This window comes from Phocoena sinus, chromosome X (assembly GCF_008692025.1).
Source record: "Phocoena sinus isolate mPhoSin1 chromosome X, mPhoSin1.pri, whole genome shotgun sequence".
Classification (NCBI taxonomy): Eukaryota; Metazoa; Chordata; class Mammalia; order Artiodactyla; family Phocoenidae; genus Phocoena; species Phocoena sinus.
This window is the reverse complement of record NC_045784.1, coordinates 58,174,079-58,197,418: the sequence shown is the minus strand read 5'-3', so window position 1 is coordinate 58,197,418 and position 23,340 is coordinate 58,174,079. Positions and strand designations below refer to the sequence as shown.

Here is a 23,340-nt window from a genome sequence, read left to right as displayed (position 1 = left end):
TATCCGGGTGCACCCAGTGTTTTTATAAGGGTCTTTATAACTTGAAGAAGAAGCAGGAAAGAAAGAATTAGAGATATGGCAGTATCCGAAAGACCTGATGACTTGATGTGACATTGCTGACTTTGAAGGTGGAGAAATTGGGCCACAAGCTAAGGAATGTGGGTAGATGAAAAAGACAAGGAAAGAGATTCCCTCCTATAGTGACCAGAAAGAATGCAGCCCTGCCAACACTTTGATTCTAGCCTGGTGAGACCTGTTTTAATCTTTTGACCACCCATACTGTAAGATGATATATTTGTGTTGTTTTAAGCCACTAAATTTGTGGTAGTTTGTATGGCAGCAAATAGAAAATGAATACAATGTTATAATATCAGTATATGTTTTATGGCTGTTTGAAAAGGATATGTGCTCTGCTGTTGTTGGGAGAAGTGTTGAATACTGTTGATTAGATCCTGTAGGTTGATGGTATTGTTGAGTTCTTTTATATCTTTGCTGATTTTCTGTACAGTTCTATCAATTGTTGAGAGAGGGGTGATTTATCTTTTTCTTCTTAAGGTTCTATCAGGTTTTGCTTCATGTATGTTGAATATCTTGTGCATTCACATTTAGGAATTCTGTGTCTTGGTGGATTTCTTTATCATTATGTAATGTCCTTCTCTGTCCCTGGTTTTTGAAAGTTAATGTTTGCATAGTATATCTTTTTACATCCCTTTACTTTCAACCTACTTACATATTTCAAATGAATTTCTTATAGATATCATATTCTTGCATTGTGTTATTTTCTTATTATATTCCACCAGTCTCTGTCTTTTCATTGGCATATTTAGATCATTTACATTAAATATAGTTGTTTATATGTTAGGGTGTAAATCTGTCATTTTATTGTTTATTTTCTATTTGTTCTTTCTATTTCTGTTTCTATATATTTTCTTTTTCCTGAAATTCTCTGGGTTAGTTGAACTTACTTTAGAATTCCATTTTGATTTATTTGCAGTGTTTTTCAGTGTATCTTTTTTTAAAAATTTAATTGTGATACAATTCACATAACGTAAAATTTACCACCTTATTTTAAGTTCAGTAGTGTTAAGTGTATGCATATTGTTGTGTAACCAATCTTGATAACTTTCATCTGGCAAAACCAAACTTTATACCCATTACCCAACGACTCATTTTCCCCTCTCCCAGCCCCTGGCAGCTACTATTCTACTTCTTGTTTCTGTGAGTTTGACTACTCTTGATACCTCATGTGAGTGAAATCAAATATTGTCTTTTTGTGACTTATTTATTTTACTTAGCATAACGTCCTCAAAGTTCTTCCATGTTGTAGCATGTCAGAATTTCCTTCCTATTTAAGGCTGACCACTATTCCATTGTACATATATGTACTATATTTTCTTTATCCATTAATCTGTTGATGGGCACTTTGGTTGCTTCTGCCTTTTTGCTATTATGAATAATACTGTTATGAGCATGGATATATAGATATCTCTTTGAGACTCTGCTTGAGTGTATCTCTGTATAGATTTCTTACTGGTTGCTCTTGGAATTATATTTGTAAATATATATTTCCATATATCCATATGTTTGTAAAATATTATGTATATATAACATATTTGTATATATACACTCATACTTTCTCACAGTCTATAGGTGTCCACATTTTACCATTTATAGTGAAGTGTAGAAACCTTACCACTTTTAGGTCCCTTTCCCTATCCCCATTTACAATATGATAGTATGTACTAAATATGCATTGAGATCTGTACTAGGCAGTGTTATAATTTTTGCTTCAACTGTCAAAAATAATTTAGAAAACTTAAGAGGAGAGGTAAATTTACTGTATTTAACCATATTTTTGCCATTACCACTATTCTTTCCTTCTTCATGTTCAAAGATTTCTTCTTTTTGCATTTCCTTTCTGTTTAAAGAACTTCCTCTAACCATTCTTTTAGTATAGGTCTGGTGACAAAATCTCTTAGTTTTATTTCATCTGCAAATGTCTTGATTTTGCAATGGATATAGACTTCTGGGTTTACAGTTCTTTTCTTTTGTGCTTGCAAAATGTTGTGCCACTTTCTTCTTGCCTTCAATTTTTGAATGAGAAAACTGCTGTCATTAGAGTTTTTTCCCTTCCTGCTTTTGAGATTTTTTCTTAGTCTTTTATTTTCAGTGGTTTGATTATGATATGTCTTGGCATGTATTTTGGGGGGATTATCTGGTTTGAGGTTCACTTCTTGAATCTGTAGGTTTTTGTTGCCAGATTTTTTAAAATTTCAGCTATTATTTCTTTGAGTACTGTTTCATTGCTCTCCTCTTTCTCCTCTATGTTTAGACTATAATGTCATGAATGTGTGGTCTTTTGTTATAGTTTCACAGGTCTCTAAGTACCCACCCTTCCCAGTTTTTCAGATTGAGTAAATTTTATTGTTCTATTTTCAAGTTCACTGATTCTTCCTCTGTACTCTCTATTTTGCTGTTGAGTCTATCCACTGAGTTTTTAAAATCTTAGTTATTGTATTTTTCCACTTAATTATTTTAAAAATATCTTCTCTTTATTGGCACTTTCTATTTCTTTGCTGAGGCTTTCTATTTTTTTTTTTTAAACATCTTTATTGGGGTATAATTGCTTTACAATGGTGTGTTAGTTTCTGCTTTATAACAAAGTGAATCAGCTATACATATACATATGTTCCCATATGTCTTCCCTCTTGGGCTTTCTATTTTTTAAATTTGTTTCAAACATGTTTGTGATTGTTTATTTTTATGATTGATGGTTTACAATCATTGTCGGATAATCGTAGCATCTGTATCATCTCTGTGTCTATTGATTGTCTTTTCTCATACAGCTTGAAATCTTCTCAGTTTCTGATATTACAAGTTATTTTCAATTGAATTCTGGACATTTTGGTAATATTATGTGGTAATATTATAATATTATATTTTTTATATTATATATTATAATATTAAGTGGTAATATTATGAGAATTTGAATCTTATTTAAATCTTGTGTTTTAGCACACCATCATGACACCACTCTTCTGGGTGACACACACTACCTCATTACTGCCAGATGGGGGCAGAAATCCAGTTTTCCTACTCTTCATCTTTTGTGGCCCAGAGATACTGTACTCCTTTCTGCTGGGGTGGGGGGATAGATATTCAGGTTCCCACTAGGCCTCCACTAGTGCCATCTTTTCTGGGATGGGCAGGAGTGGATCAGTACTGCTTCCCATGGGCCTCCATTTACATTATGGGGATGGGATGGCCTTGTTATTACTGGCTGAGTGTGGAAGTCCAGTCTTGGCTCTTCATTAGGTCTCCTCTCACACTACCCTAATGGGGAGGGTGATGGATACAGTACTGCTGGGTGAGAGTGGATGTCTGGGCACATCTGTAGTCTACAGTGATACCATGTGGAGTAGGTGGTTTGTTACATCCCTGCAGGGATGAGAGTCCCACTTGGCCTTCTCTGACATTGCCATGATGATGTGATTGGGGTTGGGGTACTATGTTACAGGCTCTCAATTCAACCTTTGTCGCTGTGGGGAGGGGGCATGATTTTTTTCTGTGGTGTTTCCTGGTATAGACTGGTTATTGTCTAAAGGTTTTCTGTCTTGCTAGGCTGCTTCTTTTCTGGTCCTTGGTCTAGAGAGAGCAGGTTTTTCATGGCCTGTATTTTGCTTGAGTCCCTTGGCATTTCCAGATTGCTGGCTTCTTCAGCACCTAGGCTGGGATATATGAAGCCAAAATGTAACCCAGGGAACTCAACCCAGGGTCCTTTGTTGTAGTTGATAGAGTTTTCTTTTTAAATTTAATTTAATTTATTTTTTTATACAGCAGGTTCTTATTAGTTTTCCATTTTATACATATTAGTGTATATATGTCAATTCTAATCTCCCAATTTATCACACTACCACCACCCCCCCCGCCACTTTCCCCCCTTGGTGTCCATACATTTGTTCTCTACATCTGTGTCTCTATTTCTGCCCTGCAAACCAGTTCATCTGTACCATTTTTCTAGGTTCTACATATATGCGTTAATATACGACATTTGTTTTTCTCTTTCTGACTTTCTTCACTGTGTATAACAGTCTCAGTTTTCTAATAGTTTCTATCAGGGTTTCTTGTTCTGTCTTTTTTTCTATCTCTCTCTCTTTTTTAATATGTATTTTCCAGCTGTTTTTCTCTCTGTGTTATACTCTGGGTAATTTCCTCAGATCTGTTTTCTAATTTACTACTAGTAGGTTGCTAGCTTTTCTCTTTCAGTACTTTAAACCTAGTACTATTACTTTTTTCTCTTCTTTTCAGAGTCTTATGTTTGTTTCACATATAATATCCATGGTTTTTAACTTTACTTAGCAGGAGGAATAGGGAAAAGTATGTCTACTTTGTCATTCTAGAGACAGAAATCCTTTCCTCTTTTATTTTTTTAATTCTCTGAAACAACTTGTAAAACATTTAGATTATTTGATTCTTGAAGTCTTGTTAACATTCACCTGTAAAACTGCCTGAATTTTCTGTCTTTGTTACAGGAAAATGGTAAAGGTGCCAGTGGGTTGACTGTAGTTTATACTGAATATTTAACTATTTTAGTGTTTATTTGTCCTATTCAGATTTCCTGGTTTTTGTTGTTGTTGTTAGTTTACATAATGATAATGTTGAATTTTCCTGTCTGTGAAAATGATTTACCTCAATGTTTATTAAAGTGAAGCTTTTTTTGAAAATTATTTTAGAATTTGTAAATGTATTTACCCCACTTTTATCTGACTTATTCCTAGTTACTTTACATTTTTACTGCAAATTGTTTGCCCTGGTGTAAATAGTTCTGTAAACAATTTTTAAGTGATTGCCCATTTTACTATTTTTGAAAGTATTTGCATAACTTTTTATGTAATTCTCTTATGCTTTTAAAAGCTCCCCTACATCTGTAGTTATATCCCCCTTTCATTCCTAATCTTGCTTATTTGTATTTTCTTGATCATTCTTGCTAGATGTTTGTATTTTTAGTCTTTTCAAAAACTAGTTTGTAATTTTGTTGGTCCTTCATATCTCTTTTCTTTTTCATTATTTTCTGCTTCTATATGTATTATTCCATTTCTTTTGCATTCTTTTGAAGACTAGTTTCTTTTCCTAGTTTTTAAAATGGGATGCCAGTCTTTTCACTTATTTCTAATACATCCATTTAAGGTATAAATCTCTCATAAAAATCACTTCAGCTGCATACTGCAACTTTTGGTATGTAGTGTTTTTGTCATTCATTGTATTTTTCAATTTTCATCCTTTTATTTTTTTAAAGATTTATTATGTATTTATTTATTTAATTTATTTAATTTATTTTTGGCTCCGTCAGGTCTTAGTTGCAGCATGCGGGATCTTTGTTGAGGCATGTGGGATATTTCATTGCTGCATGTGGGCTCTTCGTTGTGGTGCATGGGCTTCTCTCCAGTTGTGGAGTGTGGGTTTTCTCTTCTCTAACTGTGGCATGAAGGCTCCAGGGTGCATGGGCTCTGTAGTTGTGGTGCAGATCAGTGTGCATGAGCTATGTAGTGTGTGGCATCCAGGCTCTAGTTGAGGCACATGAGCTCAGTAGTTGTGGTGTGTTGGTTTAGTTGCCCCATGGCATGTGGGATCTTAGTTCCCTGACCAGGGATCGAACCAACGTTCCCTGCATTGTAAGGTGGATTCTTTACCACTGGACCACCAGGGAAGTCCCTGTACTTTGCAGTTTTTAAAATGATTTCTTCTTTAATGTATAAATTATTTAGAAGTTTATCTTTCTTATATTGTATCTTTTTGTTATCTTTATTATTGCTTTCTGAATTTGTTTCTTTGTGGTCCCAAATTTGCATGGTAGTTTTGGGATCCTGCTGAGACTTTCCTGTGGTCTCTTATGTGGTCAGTTTTTGTTAATGTTACAAATATATTAAAAAAATAGAATGTTGGGCATATATATATATATATATATATATATATATATATATATCACACCAAAACAATATATGTATTTATTATTTAGATTTTGCTTGTCTTCGTGTTCAAATCTTTAAATATTCATACAAATAATTTTTCTTTTTGATCTATCAGCACAGTTAAATTCTCACATTATGATTATGAATTTGCCAATTCTTTTAATTCTGTCAAATATCTATATGTATATATATACACAAGGACATTTTATTAGGTATATATAGATTTTAGACATATATTCTTGGTTCACTATTCCTTTTACTGAGTAAAATCTATTTTTAATATATTTATTTGCTTTATTTTTGTCTGATTCTATATTGCTATTTAAGCTTTCTTTCGGGTGGTATTTTCCTGGTATATTTATTTTCCGTTATACTATTTTCAACCATTTTTAGTGTTTATGTTTAGTTGTACTTCCTATAAACAGGATATAGCCAGACTGTAACAAAAAAATATTTCTATCTCTGTTTCATTACGTGAGTTTACATTTATTGCACTTTTTATATAGTTAGATTTACTTTTATCATTTTATTTTGTTTTTATCCTATTGACCATACTTTTTATTTCCTTTTCTGTGACTCCTGCCTTCAATCTTATTGTATCTTATTTTTTCCCACCAATTCCACTTGTTTCCTTTTAACGGATACACTTAAATATTTTATGACTAGACAAGGACCTTAGAACACCTTAAATTGAGCTACCATTTCCCATCTTCTGTTTCACTGATGACTGGTATTTTAGTTTCACTTTATCATTTACTCCCCCCATTAGATACTATTAATAATTATTAGTGTTAATTTTGTTTACAGTTAGCAAAACATCCTTGAATATTTTCTTGCCCTATTCTCTTTTTTATTGTGATAAAATATGTAAAATAAAATTTACCATTTTCATAATTTTTAGTGTACAATTCAGTGGCATTAAGTACATTCATAATGTGGTGCAATCTTTACCACTATTCATTTACAGAACATTTTCATCATACCTGTTGAAACTCTGTACCCATTAAACAGTAACTCCTCATTGCCTTCTTCCTTCAGTGACTGGTAGCCTATATTATATATTCTGTCTTTATGAATTTGTCTATCTAGCTACCTCATATAAGTAGAATCATACAATATTTGTCCTTTGGTTTATTTTACTTAACATTACATTTTCAAGATTTATCTATTTTGTAGCATGTATCAGAAGTTCATTGTGTGTTGTCAGGAATAATTATGTGACTAAAAATGCTTTTTTTCCTTACATCAGTCAGGTGCAAACTTGGAATAACACCAAGGAGAGTTGTGTGAAAGTTAAAGAGATTTATTATCCTCACAGGACCTGGAATAGGGAGGCACTGCCCTCCATGAAGGGGCCATGTGGGAGTAGCTTCAAGTGAATGGGGTCAGCCAAGCAGATGGGGAGCTGAAAGAGAGAAGGGAGGAGAGGAGAAGAGAAGAAAAACTAAGAGAAAAGTGGCAAATGACTTTATTGGGTTTAAGGTACAGTACACAAACAAAAGGCATGATGGGATTTCATTGATGTGACTGAACGTTGCTAAGTCAAAATCAGGGGAGGGCAAAAAGGGAAACTTGTGGTGGGGACCAGCTTTATAACACTGGGCCACCTTGTTGCATGGTCAGAGGCCTCACAGTTGGTTTGTGGGGATGTTGAGGCAGCAGAAAAATATGAAGTTTAAAAAAATTATAATATGCATTCCTTTTTTTCTCAGTTTTATTGAGATATAAGTGACATAACACAATTTAAATTTAAGATGTACATCATAATGATTTGATATATGTACATATTACAAAGTGATTACCACAGTAAGCTTTGTTAGCATCCATCACCTCACGTATTTTAAATTTTTTTTCTTGTGATGAGAAATTTTAGCATCTACTCTCTTAGCAACTTTTGAATATACAGTATGGTATTGTTAACCATATTATGTTGTACATTACATCTTCAGAACTTAATTATCTTGTAACTGAAAGTTTGTCCTTTTTGTCCACCTTCACCCAAATAATAGTTTCTAAATAACTTTTCCAATTAAAAAAAATGTTTAAGACCAATTTAAGCATTTTTCCATCTCAGTTAGAATTATTGGCCAATCCCGTATCTTTTTTTTTTAACATCTTTATTGGAGTATAATTGCTTTATAATGTTGTATTAGTTTCTGCTGTATAACAAAGTGGATCAGCTATATGTGTACATATATCCCTATATCCCCTCCCTCTTGCATCTCCCTCCCACCCTCCCTATCCTACCCCTCTAGGTGGTCACAAAGTTAATATTTTCTCCCATTCAGTAGGTTGTATTTTCGTTTTGCCAAAGGTTTCCTTTCAGGTGAAAAAGCTTTGAAGTTTAATTAGGTCCCATTTGTTTATTATTGCTTTTGTTTCTTTGCCTTAGGAGACAGATCCAAGAAAATATTGTTGTGATTTATGTCAAAGAGTGTTCTGCCTATGTTCTCTTCTAGGAGTTTTATCATTTCCATTCTTACACTTAGGTCTTTAAACCATTTTCAATTTATTTTTGTACATGGTGTGAGGGAATGTTCTAATCTCATTGTTTTACATGTGGCTGGCCAGTTTTCCCAGCACCACTTTTTGAAGAGACTGTCTTTTCTCCATTGTATATTCTTGCCTTCTCTGTTGTAGATTACTTGATCATACGTGTGTGGGTTTATTTCTGGGCTCTCTATTCTGTTCCATTGATCTATGTGTTTGTGTTTGTGCTAGCACCATGCTGTTTTGATTACTATAGCTTTTCAACATAGTCTGAACACTTGGAGGTTTATATATCCAGCTTTTTCTTTTTTTCTCAAGATTGCTGTGTCACTTGGGGTCTTTTATGGCTCTCTATTAATTTCAGAATTATTTGTTTTAGTTCTGTGAAAAATGACATGAGTATTTTGATAAAGATTGCACTGAATCTGTATATTGCTTTGGGTAATATGGCCATTTTAACAATATTCTTCCAATCCAAAGGTACAGAATATCTTTCCATTTCTTTGTATCATCTTCAGTTTCCTTCATCAATGTTTTATAGTTTTCAGAGAATTTATCTTTCACCTCCTTGGTTAAGTTTATTCCTAGATATTTTATTCTTTTTGATGAAATTTTAACTGATATTTTATTAACTCTCCCTTTCTGATACTGCATTATTAGTATATAGAAATAACAGTTTTCTGTATATTAATCTTGTATCCTGTAACCTTCCTGAACTTATTAGCTCTAATTTTTTTGGAGTGGGCAATTTAGGGTTCTCTGTATAAAGTATCATGTCCTCCTCAAACAGTGAGAATTGTAGCTCTTCTGTTCCAATTTGGATACCTTTTATTTCTTTTTCTTCTTTGATTGCTGTGGTTAGGACTTCCAGTTAAGATAATTTTTCTTGATTCAGCCTTTGCTTGGTTGCAGTAAACATTTGTTTTCCAGAGCTCCTTCAAAGTTGGTTTAGACAGATTCTGGTTGTTTTTTGTTTGTTTGTTTGTTTTGATGTTCCTGTGGGAGACTAAGAGCTTGGAGCTTCCTAGGTTGCCATTTTACTGACCTCTACCCCCATGCTTTTTACTCCCTTCTTTTGTTATTCCTATTAGGGCCTCTTGGCCTTCTGTCTCTTTTATTTTCTTTTATATTTTCTCATTGTTTATTTCTCTGTGCTGTTCTGGGGGTGATATCCTCAGATCTGTTTTCCAATTTAGTACCAGTAGGTTGATTGTTATTTTATCTCAGCATGTTAAAATTAATAATTCATTTTATTAACATTGGTTATTGCTGATGAGAAAATGTATGTCTGTTTATTGTCCCTTCTGAGATGATTGGATTTATTTTTTACTTCATCTCTGAATATTGTAAATATACCTATTAAAATACCTTTTGGGTTGCACTGTAATTCTCATTCTCAAAGAAAGGAATCCACTCATTTATTTTGGCTCTCATGTTACTTTCCTAGTATTATTTGTAATTTCTGACTATTAAGTTCTCCTGGGTGGGAGTTGTTTCTTTGAGATTTCCTCATGTACCCTGGATGTGGAGGCATCCTTAGGGGGCAGTTTTTCTTTTACTTCCTCTTGGAGCTTGCTGGTGCTGCTTCAGGATCAGTTTTGAAGTTAATTTCTTTTAACCTATGTGTGCAGTACAATTTTGAACTTGAATCAACAAAATCTTGTGGTTCTGGGTCACTGTTGATTTTAGCTCAGTGTGAGACTGAGACTGACTATCTGCTATATTCCCTGCAGCATCCTAGGTCAGTGGGTTTCATGCAGGAACCTCATTCTAGCTTCCAACTCCAACAGAATGTTCCCCCTGCTTGTTGATAAAATCCCAACTCCTACATACAGTCACTTCATTTTATTCATGGTAATTATATTTTTAAAGTCATTAGAAACACTGAATTTGTGAATACTGAACCATTTCTCCTTGAGGGAATACAGAGGTTTTTTTAAGCTTCTTGTCACAACATATTCATCAACTGATCAATACATAACCTGATTTTTTGTGTTTCTTTTTAAAGACATTGAACTCATGACCAATAGCACTATAGTGCATGCCTGATCTAAGCTTATCTAATGTATGAAGTTCCTCTGTAAGGCACAGGACAACCTTCTTATTTTTACAAACATGAGACAGCACTTAAGCAGTATGCTTAGGGGCAATATTAAACAGCTCAATCACCAACAAAAAGCACAAAAAATATGAAAATCATGACAATAAACAGACCACAAAAATGACACTTGTTTACAGTATGAGACTTGAAACAAGAAAGCAGTGTTGATTTTTATGACCTCTGCTGGGAAAATATATGTCAGTGAGTAGGCAAATTCGCAGATACAGAATCTGCAGATGATGAGAATCAACTGTAACTAGTTCTCATACCTTTCCACTGGCTACTTGGTCTCAGCTTCTGCTCTCTCCTCTGGTTTTGAATTTCCTCTTCTCTTCATTTCTGGTACTTGAGAGTCCCCCCCCCCAAAAAATATTTATTTATTTATTTATTTATGGCTACATTGGGTCTTAATTTCAGCACAGCGGATCTTTCATTGCTTTGTGCCGGCTTCTCTCTGGTTGTGGTGCATGGGCTCCCTAGTTGTGGTGCACGGGCTCCAGAGGACATGGGCTCTGTAGTTGTGGCATTCGGGCTTAGTTTCCCCGTGGCATGTGGGCTCTTAGTTCCCTGACCAGGGATCGAATGCACATCCCCTGCAATGGAAGGTGGATTCTTAACCACTGGACCACCAAGGAAGTCCAGAGAGTTTTGCTTGCTTTCTAGGTCTGTTGGATATTTTAAAAGGCACACACACACACACACACACACACACACACACACACACTCACTTGTTGCATTTTACTTAACATTTCTATGTGTTTGGATTAGGAGGAGGGTTTATTGGTTGAATCAATCTGACTTATTGAGTGGGTGCTTTATTTAAAAGAGTCAAAGTCATACACTCAAGGCTGAGAGAGCTAGAAGAGACCTTAAAGATTTTCTTGTTGGAGAGTTCTTAAGTTGGACATCATGGCTTCTGGGAACTTGAGATTTTACAGATGTGTATATATATACAATTTTCTGGGAAGAAAATCTATATATTTTATCATACTCTCAACAAGTCTTTAAAATGCAAGAGCCACTGTTTGTCTAATTCTATTTTAATTTTTATCGGACATTTTCATTAGATGTTCATAGCAGTCTTATTAATAGTAGCAATAGCCCAATTTTAAAATAAAAATAGTTGGCATTTATAAAGTGATCTCTAGTTTTTAAAGTATGACATCTTAATCTCCCCAATAACCCTCTGAGGTAGACGATATTATAATTTTACATATAAACTGAAGGCAATCATAGTAGCTAGTAAGTAGTAAGGATTCTTTTAAATCAAGGCCCAGAGAGGCAAAGTAACTTGCCCATACCCACAAAGCTGATTAGTTCCAGAGCCAAGACTTAGAACTGCAGTCTTAGTGATCTTTCCACTACCTCATTCTGCCTTGGAAAAACACACAGCCCTACCAGTTGTTAATATGAGGATTCATTTAAGCTAATAAATTGTTAAGTGTAAAGGGATGCATATGTTAAGGGAACAACTTTTTCTTAAAGTGAAAGCAGCAAAAACCATCAAGCCTGGCAATCCCTTGGGCATTCCACTGTTTAATATGCTTAAGAAGTAGAAATGCATCCATCAGGTTTTGAGTCATAGTGAAATTTGGCTAATTGAGTTTCATCCCAATTAAAATATGGGTGCAGTCTCTATTTCATTTATTTCTGCTCTGATTTTTTTCCTTCTACTAACTTTGGGATTTGTTCTTTTTTTCTAATTCCTTTAGGTGTAAGTTTAGGTTGTTTATTTGAGATTTTTCTTATTTCCTGAGGTAAGCTTGTATTGCTATAAACTTCCCTCTTAGACCTGTTTTTTGCTACATCCCATAGATTTTGGATCATTGAATTTTTTGTTTTAATTTATAAATCTATTTTACCACTCCTTGGCTTTGATTGGAATTTTTAGTACATTCATGTTTAATTTAATATTAACAAGGTGGGATTTACTCCTACCATTTTGCTATTTATTTTTGGTGTGCCTTGTATCTCTCTTATTCTTCTATTCTTCCACTATTGTCTTCTTTCGTGTAAAAAAAGATTTTCTAGTAGACGATTTTAGTTTGTTGTTTATTTTACTATATATTTTCAGCTGTTTACTTATTGGATGTCCTGGGAAATACAATTGATATCTAACCTTAATAATATAAGACACATTAATACCAATTCTGTAATACATAAAAACTTTTCTCCAATATAGCTATGTTACCTCCCCTTTCTTTTGTGCTAATATTTTCATACAAATTACACTTTATACATTGTAATTTCATCAACATAGTTTTATAACTATTGCTATGCACAGTTTTCTCTTGACTCATACATAAAGAGAAAAGAGTAACAAAATACATTTACTCTATCTTCTATATTTGCATATATTTCTCTTCCTGGTGGCATTCACTTCTTCATGTGGATCAAGTTACTGCTTAGTGTCCTTCGATTTTCACCTGGAAGACTCCCTTTAGTATTTATCGTAATGCACTTTTGCTAACAACAGGTTCGTTCAGTTTCTGTTTATATGGGAATATCATAATTTTCTCTTCATTTTTGAAGGTTAATTTTGACAGATATAGAGTATTTTTGATACTTTTTATTCCCCCCAGAACTCTGAATATGTCTCTTCAGTTTTGGGGCCTTTGTGCTTTCTGATGAAAAGTCAGTTGTTAATCTTATTGAGGCTCTCTCGTACATAATGAGTCAATTTTTCTTCTTTTTAAGCTTCTCTTTCTTTTTCTTTCAGTAGTTTGTGATGTTTCTAGGTGTGTGTGTTTCTCAGTTTGTCTTCCTTAAAGTGTGTTGAGGTTATTGGGAGTGCAGATTAATGTTTTTCATCAAATGTGGTAAATGTTATTTCTTTCCCTTTCTTTCTCTCCTCTTCTGGGATTCCCACTATGTGTGTAGTGTCACTCTTGTTGGTGTGCCACAGGTCTCTGAGGCTTTGTTGATGTTTCTTCATTCTCTTTTCTTTCTGTTTCATAGACTGGATTATCTCAATTGACCTGTCTTCAAGTTCACTGACTCTTCTGCCTGCTCAAATTTAATCTTAAGCCATTGTAGTAAAATTTTTATTTACTTATTATTGTACTTTTTTATATCTTTATTGGAGAATAATTGCTTTACAAAAATGTTGTGTTAGCTTCTGCTGTACAACAAACTGAATCAGCTATATGTATACATATATTCCCATATGCCCTCCCTCTTGCATCTCCCTCCCACCCTCCCTATCCCACCACTCGAGGTGGTCAGAAAGCATCGAGCTGATCTCCCTGTGCTAAGCAGCAGCTTCCCACTAGCCATCCACTTTACGTTTGGTAGTGTATATATATCAGTGCTACTCTCTCACTTTGTCCCAGCTTCCCCTTCCCCTGCGTGTCCGGAAGTCCGTTCTCTACATCTGCATCTTTATTCCTGCCCCGCCATTACTTTCATCAGTACCGTTTTTTTAGATTCCATATATGTGCGTTAGTATACGGTATTTGTTTTTTCTTTCTGACTTACTTCACTCTGTATGACAGAGGCTAGGTCCACTCACCTCATTACAAATAACTCAATTACTTTGCTTTCTATGGCTGAGTAATATTCCATTGTATATATGTACCACATCTTCTTTATCCATTCATCTGTCAATGGACATTTAGGTTGCTTCCTGTACTGGCTATTGTAAATAGTGCTGCAATGAACATTGTGGTACGTGACTCTTTTTTAATTATGGTATTCTCAGGGTATATGCCTGGTAGTGAGATTGCTGGGTCGTATGGTAGCTCTATTTCTAGTTTTTTAAGGAACCTCCATACTGTTCTCCATAGTAGCTGTATCAATTTACATTCCCACCAACAGTTCAAGAGGGTTCCCTTTTCTGCATACCCTCTCCAGCATTTATTGTTTGTAGATTTTTTTGATCATGGCCATTCTGACCGATGTGAAGTGATACCTCATTGTGGTTTTGATTTGCATTTCTTTAATGATTAGTGATGTTGTGCATCTGTTCATGTGTTTGTTGGCAATCTGTGTGTCTTCTTTGGAGAAATGTCTCTTTAGTTCTTCCACCCATTTCTGGATTGGGTTGTTTGATACTGAGCTGCATGAGCTGCTTGTATATTTTGGAGATTAATCCTTTGTCAGTTGCTTCATTTTCTAATATTTTCCCCCATTCTGAGGGTTGTCTTTTCGTCTTGTTTATGGTTTTCTTTGCTGTGCAAAAGTTTTAAGTTTCATTAGGTCCCATTTGTTTATTTTTGTTTTTACCTCCATTACTCTAGGAGGTTGGTCAAAAAGGATCTTGCTCTGATTTATGTCATAGAGTGTTCTGCCTATGTTTTCCTCTAAGAGTTTTATAGTGTCTGGCCTTACATTTAAATCTTTAATCCATTTTGAGTTTATTTCTGTGTATGCTGTTAGCAAGTGTTCTAATTTCATTCTTTTACATGGAGATGTTCAGTTTTCCCAGCACCGCTTATTGAAGAGACTGTCTTTTCTTCATTGTATATTCTTGCCTCCATTGTCAAAGATAAGGTGACCATATGTGTGTGGGTTTACCTCTGGGCTTTCTCTCCTCTTCCATTGACCTATATTTCTGTTTTTGTGGCAGTACCATACTATCTTGATTACTGTACCTTTGTAGTATAGTCTGAAGACCGGGACCCTAATTCCTCCAGCTCCGTTTTTCTTTTTCAAGATTGCTTTGGCTATTCAGGATATTTTGTGTTTCCATATGAATTGTAAAATATTTTGTTCTAGTTCTGTGAAAAATGGCGTTGGTAATTTGACAGAGATTGAATTGAATCTGTAGTTTGCTTTGGGTAGTATAGTCATTTTCACAATATTGATTCTTCCAATCCAAGAACATGGTATATCTCTCCATTTGTTTGTATCATGTTTGATTTCTTTCATCATATAGTTTTCTGCATACATGTTTTTGCCTCCTTAGGTAGGTTTATTCCTAGGTAATTTATTCTTTTTGTTGCAGTGGTAAATCGGAGTGTTTCTTTAATTTATCTTTCTGATTTTTCTTTGTTAGTATATAGGAATGCATATATACTAACAATGTGCATTAATTTTGTATCCTGCTACTTTTCCAAATTCGTTGATTAGCTCTAGTAGTTTTCTGGTGGCACCTTTAAGATTTTTTATATATAGTTTCGTGTCATCTGCAAACAGTGACAGTTTTACTTCTTCTTTTCCAGTTTGGATTCTTTTATTTTTTTTACTTCTCTGATTGCTGTGGCTAAGACTTCCAAAGCTATGTTGAATAATATTGGTGAGAGTGTGCACTCTTGTCTTGTTCCTGATCTTAGAGGAAATAGTTTCAGTTTTTCACCATTGAGAATGACGTTGGCTGTGGGTTTGTCATATATGGCCTTTATTATGTTGTGTTTGGTTCCCTCTATGCCCAGTTTCTGGAGAGTTTTTATCACAAATGGGTATTGAAGTTTGTTGAAAGCTTTTTCTGCATCTATTGTCATATGGCTTTTATCCTTCAGTTTGTTAATATGGTGTTTCACATTGATTGATTTGTGTATATTGAAGAATCCTTGCATTCCAGGGGCAATCCCGTCTTGCTCATGGTATATGATTCTTTTAATGTGCTGTTGGATTCTGTTTGTTAGTATTTTGTTGAGGATTTTTGCATCTATGTTTATCAGTGATATTGGCCTGTAATTTTCTTTTTTCATGACGTCTTTGTCTGGTTTTGGTATTGGTGTGATGGTGGCTTCAAAGAATGAGTTTGGGAGTGGTCCTCCCTTTCCTGTATTTTGGAAGAGTTTGAGAAGGATGGATATTAACTCTTCTTTAAATTTTTAATAGAATTTGTCTGTGAAGCCACCTGGTCCTCCACTTTTGTTTGTTGGAAGATTTTTAATCACAGTTTCAATTTCAGTGCTTTTGAGTGGTCTGTTTGTATTTTCGATTTCTTCCTGATTCAGTCTTGGAAGGTTTTGCTTTTCTAAGAATTTGTCCATTTCTTCCAGGTTGTCCATTTTATTGGCACATAGTTGCTTGTAGTAATCTCTCATGATCCTTTGTATTTCTGTGGTGTCATTTGTTACTTCTTTTTCATTTCAAATTCTATTGATTTGAGTCTTCTCCCGTTTTACCCTGATGAGTGCAGCTAATGGTTTATCAATTTTGTTCATCTTCTCAAAGAACCAGCTTTTAGTTTTATTGATCTTTACTACTGATTCCTTGTACTATTTTTTTTTTTTTTTTTTTTTTTTTGGTACGCGGGCCTCTCACTGCTGTGGCCTCTCCCGTTGCGGAGCACAGGCTCCGGATGCACAGGGTCAGCGGCCATGGCTCACGGGCCCAGCCATTCCGCGGCATGTGGGTTCCTCCCGGACCAGGGCACAAACCTGCGTCCCCCACATCGGCAGGCGGACTCTCAACCACTGCGCCACCAGGGAAGCCCTCCTTGTACTTTTTAACTACAGAAGTTTTAATTGGCTCTTTTAAAAATATCTCCAACACTCTATTTTTATTTGGTAACACATCATTCTTATTCTCTCCTTTAGTTATTAGGCATGGTTTAGTTTAATTCTTTGAACATATTTAAAATAGCTAATTCAAAATCTTTTTTTTTTTTTGAAAGTCCAATGTCTGGGCTTCCTCCTGAATAGTTTCTATTGATAACCTGTTTTTTTTCTTTTTTTTTTAACATCTTTATTGAGGTACAATTGCTTTACAATGGTGTGTTAGTTTCTGCTCTATAACAAAGTGAATCAGTTATATATATATACATATGTTCCCATATGTCTTCCCTCTTGCGTCTCCCTCCCTCCCACTCTCCCTATCCCACCCCTCCAGGCTGTCACAAAGCACCGAGCTAATATCCCTGTGCCATGCAGCTGCTTCCCACTAGCTATCTACCTTACTACGTTTGTTAGTGTGTGTATGTCCATGACTCTCTCTCGCCCTGTCAAAGCTCACCCTTCCCCCTCCCCATATCCTCAAGTCCATTCTCCAGTGGGTCTGCGTCTCTATTCCCGTCCCACCCCTAGGTTCTTCATGACATCCTTTTTTTTCTTAAATTCCATATATATGTGTTAGCATACGGTATTTGTCTTTTTCTTTCTGACTTACTTCACTCTGTATGACAGACTCTAGGTCTATCCATCTCATTACAAATAACTCAATTTCGTTTCTTTTGAAGGCTGAGTAATATTCCATTGTATGTATGTGCCACATCTTCTTTATCCATTCATCCGATGATGGGCACTTAGGTTGTTTCCATCTCTGGGCTATTGTAAATAGAGCTGCAATGAACATTTTGGTACATGACTCTTTTTGAATTTTGGTTTTCTCAGGGTATATGCCCAGTAGTGGGATTGCTGGGTCATATGGTAATTCTATTTGTAGTTTTTTAAGGAACCTCCATACTGTTCTCCATAGTGGCTGAACCAATTCACATTCCCACCAGCAGTGCAAGAGTGTTCCCTTTTCTCCACACCCTCTCCAGCATTTATTGTTTCTAGATTTTTTGATGATGGCCATTCTGACTGGTGTGAGATGATATCTCATTGTAGTTTTGATTTGCATTTCTCTAATGATTAATGATGTTGAGCATTCTTTCATGTGTTTGTTGGCAATCTGTATATCTTCTTTGGAGAAATGTCTATTTAGGTCTTCTGCCCATTTCTGGATTGGGTTGTTTGTTTTTTTGTTATTGAACTGCATGAGCTGCTTGTAAATTTTGGAGATTAATCATTTGTCAGTTGCTTCATTTGCAAATATTTTCTCCCATTCTGAGGGTTGTCTTTTGGTCTTGTTTATGGTTTCCTTTGCTGTGCAAAAGCTTTGAAGTTTCATTAGGTCCCATTTGTTTATTTTTGTTTTTATTTCCATTAATGTAGGAGGTGGGTCAGAAAGGATCTTGCTGTGATTTATGTCATAGAGTGTTCTGCCTATGTTTTCCTTTAAGAGTTTGATAGTTTCTGGCCTTACTGTTTTTTTTCTTGAGTATGGGGCAGTATTCTCTGTGTGACTCCTAATTTCTTGTTCAGAAGGGTACATTTAGAAAAATATAATGTGACAACTCTGAAAATTAGATCCTGTCTCCCTCCCAGGGTTTGTTATAAGTGACTCTTATTGTTCTTTGTTTTTTGACCTCCTGGACTATATCTGTCTTAAAGTCTGTACTTTTTGTTGTGTGAAGCCACTGAAGTCTTTGATAGCTTAGCTTAGTGTTCTGCTAATGATTGGACAGTGATTTTATTAAACAATTTTAACCAATAAGTCTCCCAGCTTTTGCTGAAAGGCTTTGTGTGTGTTTTAAGGCATGCCTTCAACATTTGGGCAGTAAATTTACAATGCTGCCTTACCATTCTCTCCTTGCTTGTACAGGGCCTCAAATTCAGGCAGAAGAGAGAGATTAAGGCCTTTTCAAGTCTTCTGTGGGCAAACACACAACCCAGAGTGTGCATATATTTCTTTGCATGTATGTGTCTTTCTAGATTTCTTGGAATAATTTTCAGCTTTGCAAAGACCCCTATGAGTATGTCTTTCTCTAATTTGTCATTCTTTTTTTTTTCTTAGCAGGTGTTTTGTTCATCCACTTTATAAGTCCAATTTGTACATCACTTCAGGTCACCACAATCTTAAACAATTTCAGATGATTGTTTTTGTAAATGCTCCAATGGCAGCATAGTTTACACAGAATGAGCTTTGCATTAAGAGAAGCAAAGACAAACTCTAAGAATGGAGCTTTCTGTACCTGTCAGACTGGACAAATAGTAATCATCCTCTGAGAGTGGGGCCTTGTGAACCTCCAACCCGGTTCTGCCCTCTCCAGTAGCTGCTAAACTGTTGGTTTTCATAGATACTGTAGTTGTGAGGCTGTTGGTTTTTAGCGTTATTGCAGAGATTGCAGAGCTGGAAAGAAGGTGAGTTGATTAGGATAACTTAATATATCACAAAATTCACTGTTTTTATAAAGATTCACTCTTTTGTCTTGAATATACAACCCTTAGATTGTTAAGCTTTAGTTAATTTATATAGTACTTGTGATATATATATATATATATATATATATATATATATATATATATATGAGACAAAATACTTGGATCCAGAATATATAAAGAAATTTTATAGCTCAATAATAAGAAAATAAACAACTCAATCATAAAACAAGCAAACATTTGAACAGACCCTTTATATGAAAAATTATTACAAATGTCCAATAAGTACATGATAAGATACTCAGCACCGTTAGTCATCAGGAAAATGCAAATTAAAACTATAGTGAAATACCACTACACACCCATTAGAATGGCTAAAATTAAAATTAAGCAGTAAATAACCAGATGCTGGAAAGTATGTGGATCAACTGAAATTCTCATACATTGTTGATAAGAATACAAAATGGTACAATGGCTTTGGAAGACAGTTTAACCTTTTCTTATATAGTTTAATATACATTTACCAACTAACTGTAAAACACATTCATTGAGCTCCTAGGGTGCACTCCTTGGGAGAAGTGAAAACATATGTCTCAGAAAGAATTTTACATGAGTGTTTATAGCAGTTTTTATTCGTAATAGTGAAAGGCTGGAAACATCACAAAAGTCCCTGAATAGATGAATGAATGAATTATGGTATATTTACACAATAGGATACTACTTAGTAACAAAAAGAATGAATTACTGATTCATGAATTACCAAGACATCCTGCAGACTTAAATAAGTTGGAAATAAAAGAGGATATTCCGTATGATTCTGTAGAAAACTATAGTGATAGAAACCAAATTGGGATCTATATAATATGAATTAGTTAACTAATCGATCCCGTTTATATTCTGCCTCATTCCCTGGAAACTTCAATTGCCTAAAAGGCCCTATCCAACTACATTCTAAAATGAGCTAGGAAAATATGAGGGAAAAACATCATAGAAGACACATGGATAAATAAGAAGGTGATTGAGGGAGAACTGACAAAGATAGCTTGAAAAATTATGAAATAGTGGCCTTGTGGGTGGGGGTGGGGCAGTATCAGGGGGGATATAAGGATGAATTTACATGGTTTGGAGTGGTGCAGCAAATTTTAGGACGATAAAGAAATAAATGTCCCATCCATGATAAGCATTTCTAGGTTATGTGTTGATTCTTTGTAGTCAAGAAGTCACCCAACACATTAATCTAAAATATATGTCTTTCCTGGCATTTCCCTCAGTACAGAGGCCAAATAAATGAGACCTTCTTTCCATGAAGAGCTGTTAATTTGTGTTTGTATTTTCGTGCATGTGATTTGCTTCATGGTCTCAGTTTTTGGGTTTGTTTATAAGGTGAGGATAGTAATACCTACCTTTAGGTACTTGGGAAGAGTAAATGAAAAGTGTTGTGCAAAGTCCTTCATAAACATTTTCAGGCTCTGTGCAGATGTAAGGTAGTGTTTGGAAATCCAAGAAATCTGGAGAAGAGTGTTGGTGCAAATAATGAGAAAGGGAATGAATATAACTCCTTTCTCACTCCATGCCTTTACTTACAAAATACTATAAATGTTGAAAATCATAATATTTGTGGTTTCTAAAATGTTCATATAAGTCTAAATGAGGAGTGATTTATAACTGTACCTTGCTCAGCTCAATTTACAAAATCCTGGTATTTGTGAAAGGACAGTACAATGAATATCATATTTAATTTCCCTGAGTAAAACAGAGCACATGGGAAACTCTGGCCTTGCATTTTTTTTGCTGCTGGCCAAAGAGGCCAGAGAAAAGTTTTCCAGATATGGAGGCAGTTTTGTGTTCTCTTTGCTGATGAAATGTGGAAGGCAGGGTGTGCATGCTCCTCTCACATTTATATGGCCTGATTTGAAGTGGAAAATGTGATTCTAAAATGTGGAAATTTGAAAACGAATGGTAACCTGGTCTGCAGTCTCCAATCTCTGTAAAGTATTATTATTATTGTTATTATTGCAAATTACGTGTTCAGAGGGTCAAGGATCTAAATACTAAAAATAAGTACTCCTGAAAATGGGACATAGGCAAGAAGGTAATAAAATTCTTGGCATGTTTATCTGCTCCAGACAAATGCCTAAGCATGTTTTATTGTTTTTAACCATGATAGCCTAACCATGATAACTTTTCATTGAAAGGACTGTTGTTTGCATTGTCTCCCTTTCTGTTAGAGTGAGAGCAGAAACTTTCAGTAGCTTGTATATCTGATAGATATGAAGGTGGAGGATGATGAAGCTAAGGAGTGAAAGAAGAAATAGGAAAAGGGGACCAAAAATTACCAAGAAGCTTGGTCTTTCGTAGAATATGGTCTTAATGTGTTACTTTAGTTGGTGACAGCAGTGCTCCTCAAACTCTAAAGAGCATATGAATCCCCTAGGGATTATATAAAAATGCAGTTTCTGATTTTGTAGGTCTGGGGTGTGACCTGGGAATGTGTATTTCTATCAAGCTCCCAGGTGATGATGATACTGCTGGCCTGAGAACCACTCTTGGCATAGCAAGATTGGAGGTTTGGCTGGATATACCGGTGAATGTCATATTTTAAAAATTTCAATAAGGATAATTTGTCAAAATGGTAGCTAATTATGATTTAATTTTATATCATCATTAAACTTCTGTGTAATAAAATTCAAAATCATTGACCAAAAATAAAAACATCTGTCTGGCCATACCACCCTCAATTTTTCATCAATTATCTCCTTATTTTAGGTCCCGTAGTGCATACTCTGTGAGCAAGTTAAATTTGTCCCTCTGCCAGATAGTATCTTAACCCAGGCTGCCATCTGGTTAATGTGTAAAATGTCCAGCTGTTACTACCTATGTTGTCATGGGAAATGCCCTAGAGATGCAGACAGACCACTGGGCTTCTAGTTACAGCTCTTCCAGATAGCTCTGAAACCTGGAGCTATTTTTTTCTTTGTACAATTATTGTGGATATTTCTTTGGTAGAGGTAAGAAAACGTCTAGTCCATTGTCCATAATAGGCACTCAATAAAGCTTAAGGAGACTCTCTTAGGAGTACAACTAAGTAGCTTTAGGTCTTACAGGCTTTGGGTAGAACAGGTCATATAGGCCAGGGATTGAATATAAAATATGTACCATGACTTAAACAAAGGACTTCACTAAGCTGCCCTACTTCATCTTTAATGTGTGGTTTTAGTTGCTCAGATTTTCTACTGAAGGTCTGGTCTTTGGTTTAACGTCTTGCAATGCAATTTGCTACCTGCTAGGAGCACTTCCCTTTGTTTTTCTCCTGTCTGCTCTAACAGAGATGAGGAAATCAGACAAAAGGCAGCAGTATTGACCATTTCTCCTGTTTCCCTTCCTTTACAGATTACTCCTCTGCTGTTCAGAAATTTTCCCAAACGTTGCAGTCCTTTCAGTTTGATTTCATTGGAGACACTCTGACTGATGACGAGATTAACATTGGTAAGTCTTCAGCTACATATGGCCATGTGCCTCTCATAGCAGGTCTGAGAAAAAGCAGCCTCCTTGGTCTGTGGGTATAGAAAACTTGGGCATCTTTAATCCCTGTTGTCCCCTGTTGTGCCAAGTTCCTGGGAGGCTGCTTAAGAAACATAAAGAAACATTCCCTTGTAGTCCCATTTCCTACTCACACAAAAGCAATCAAAAGATATCCCTTAAACCTCCACTGAGGTCTTTGACTCTGTCTGCAGGGGAATTTTTCTTTAAAGAATCTAACCCATGAAAATAGATGTTTTTGTGAAGGATAAAGAGTGATTTTTTTTTTGTTTTTTTTCGCAAAATAATTTAGAGTAAGGTTCTTCTAAGGAACAAATTCCCCGAGAAAGTTTAAAATTAGCATTTATATATGTACAGCTTTTAAGGC

At 35.2% G+C, this 23,340-nt stretch overlaps 1 protein-coding gene across 1 annotated transcript in view; it reads left to right on the top strand.

The window, feature by feature from the left end:
- The window catches only part of OPHN1 (oligophrenin 1), a 609,375-nt gene that overhangs the window by 197,997 nt on the left and 388,038 nt on the right, over positions 1-23,340 (top strand). Inside the window, exon 3 of the mRNA XM_032620572.1 lies at positions 22,824-22,919. Coding sequence (XP_032476463.1) covers positions 22,824-22,919 — 96 coding nt within the window. The remainder of the gene's footprint in view (positions 1-22,823; positions 22,920-23,340) is intronic.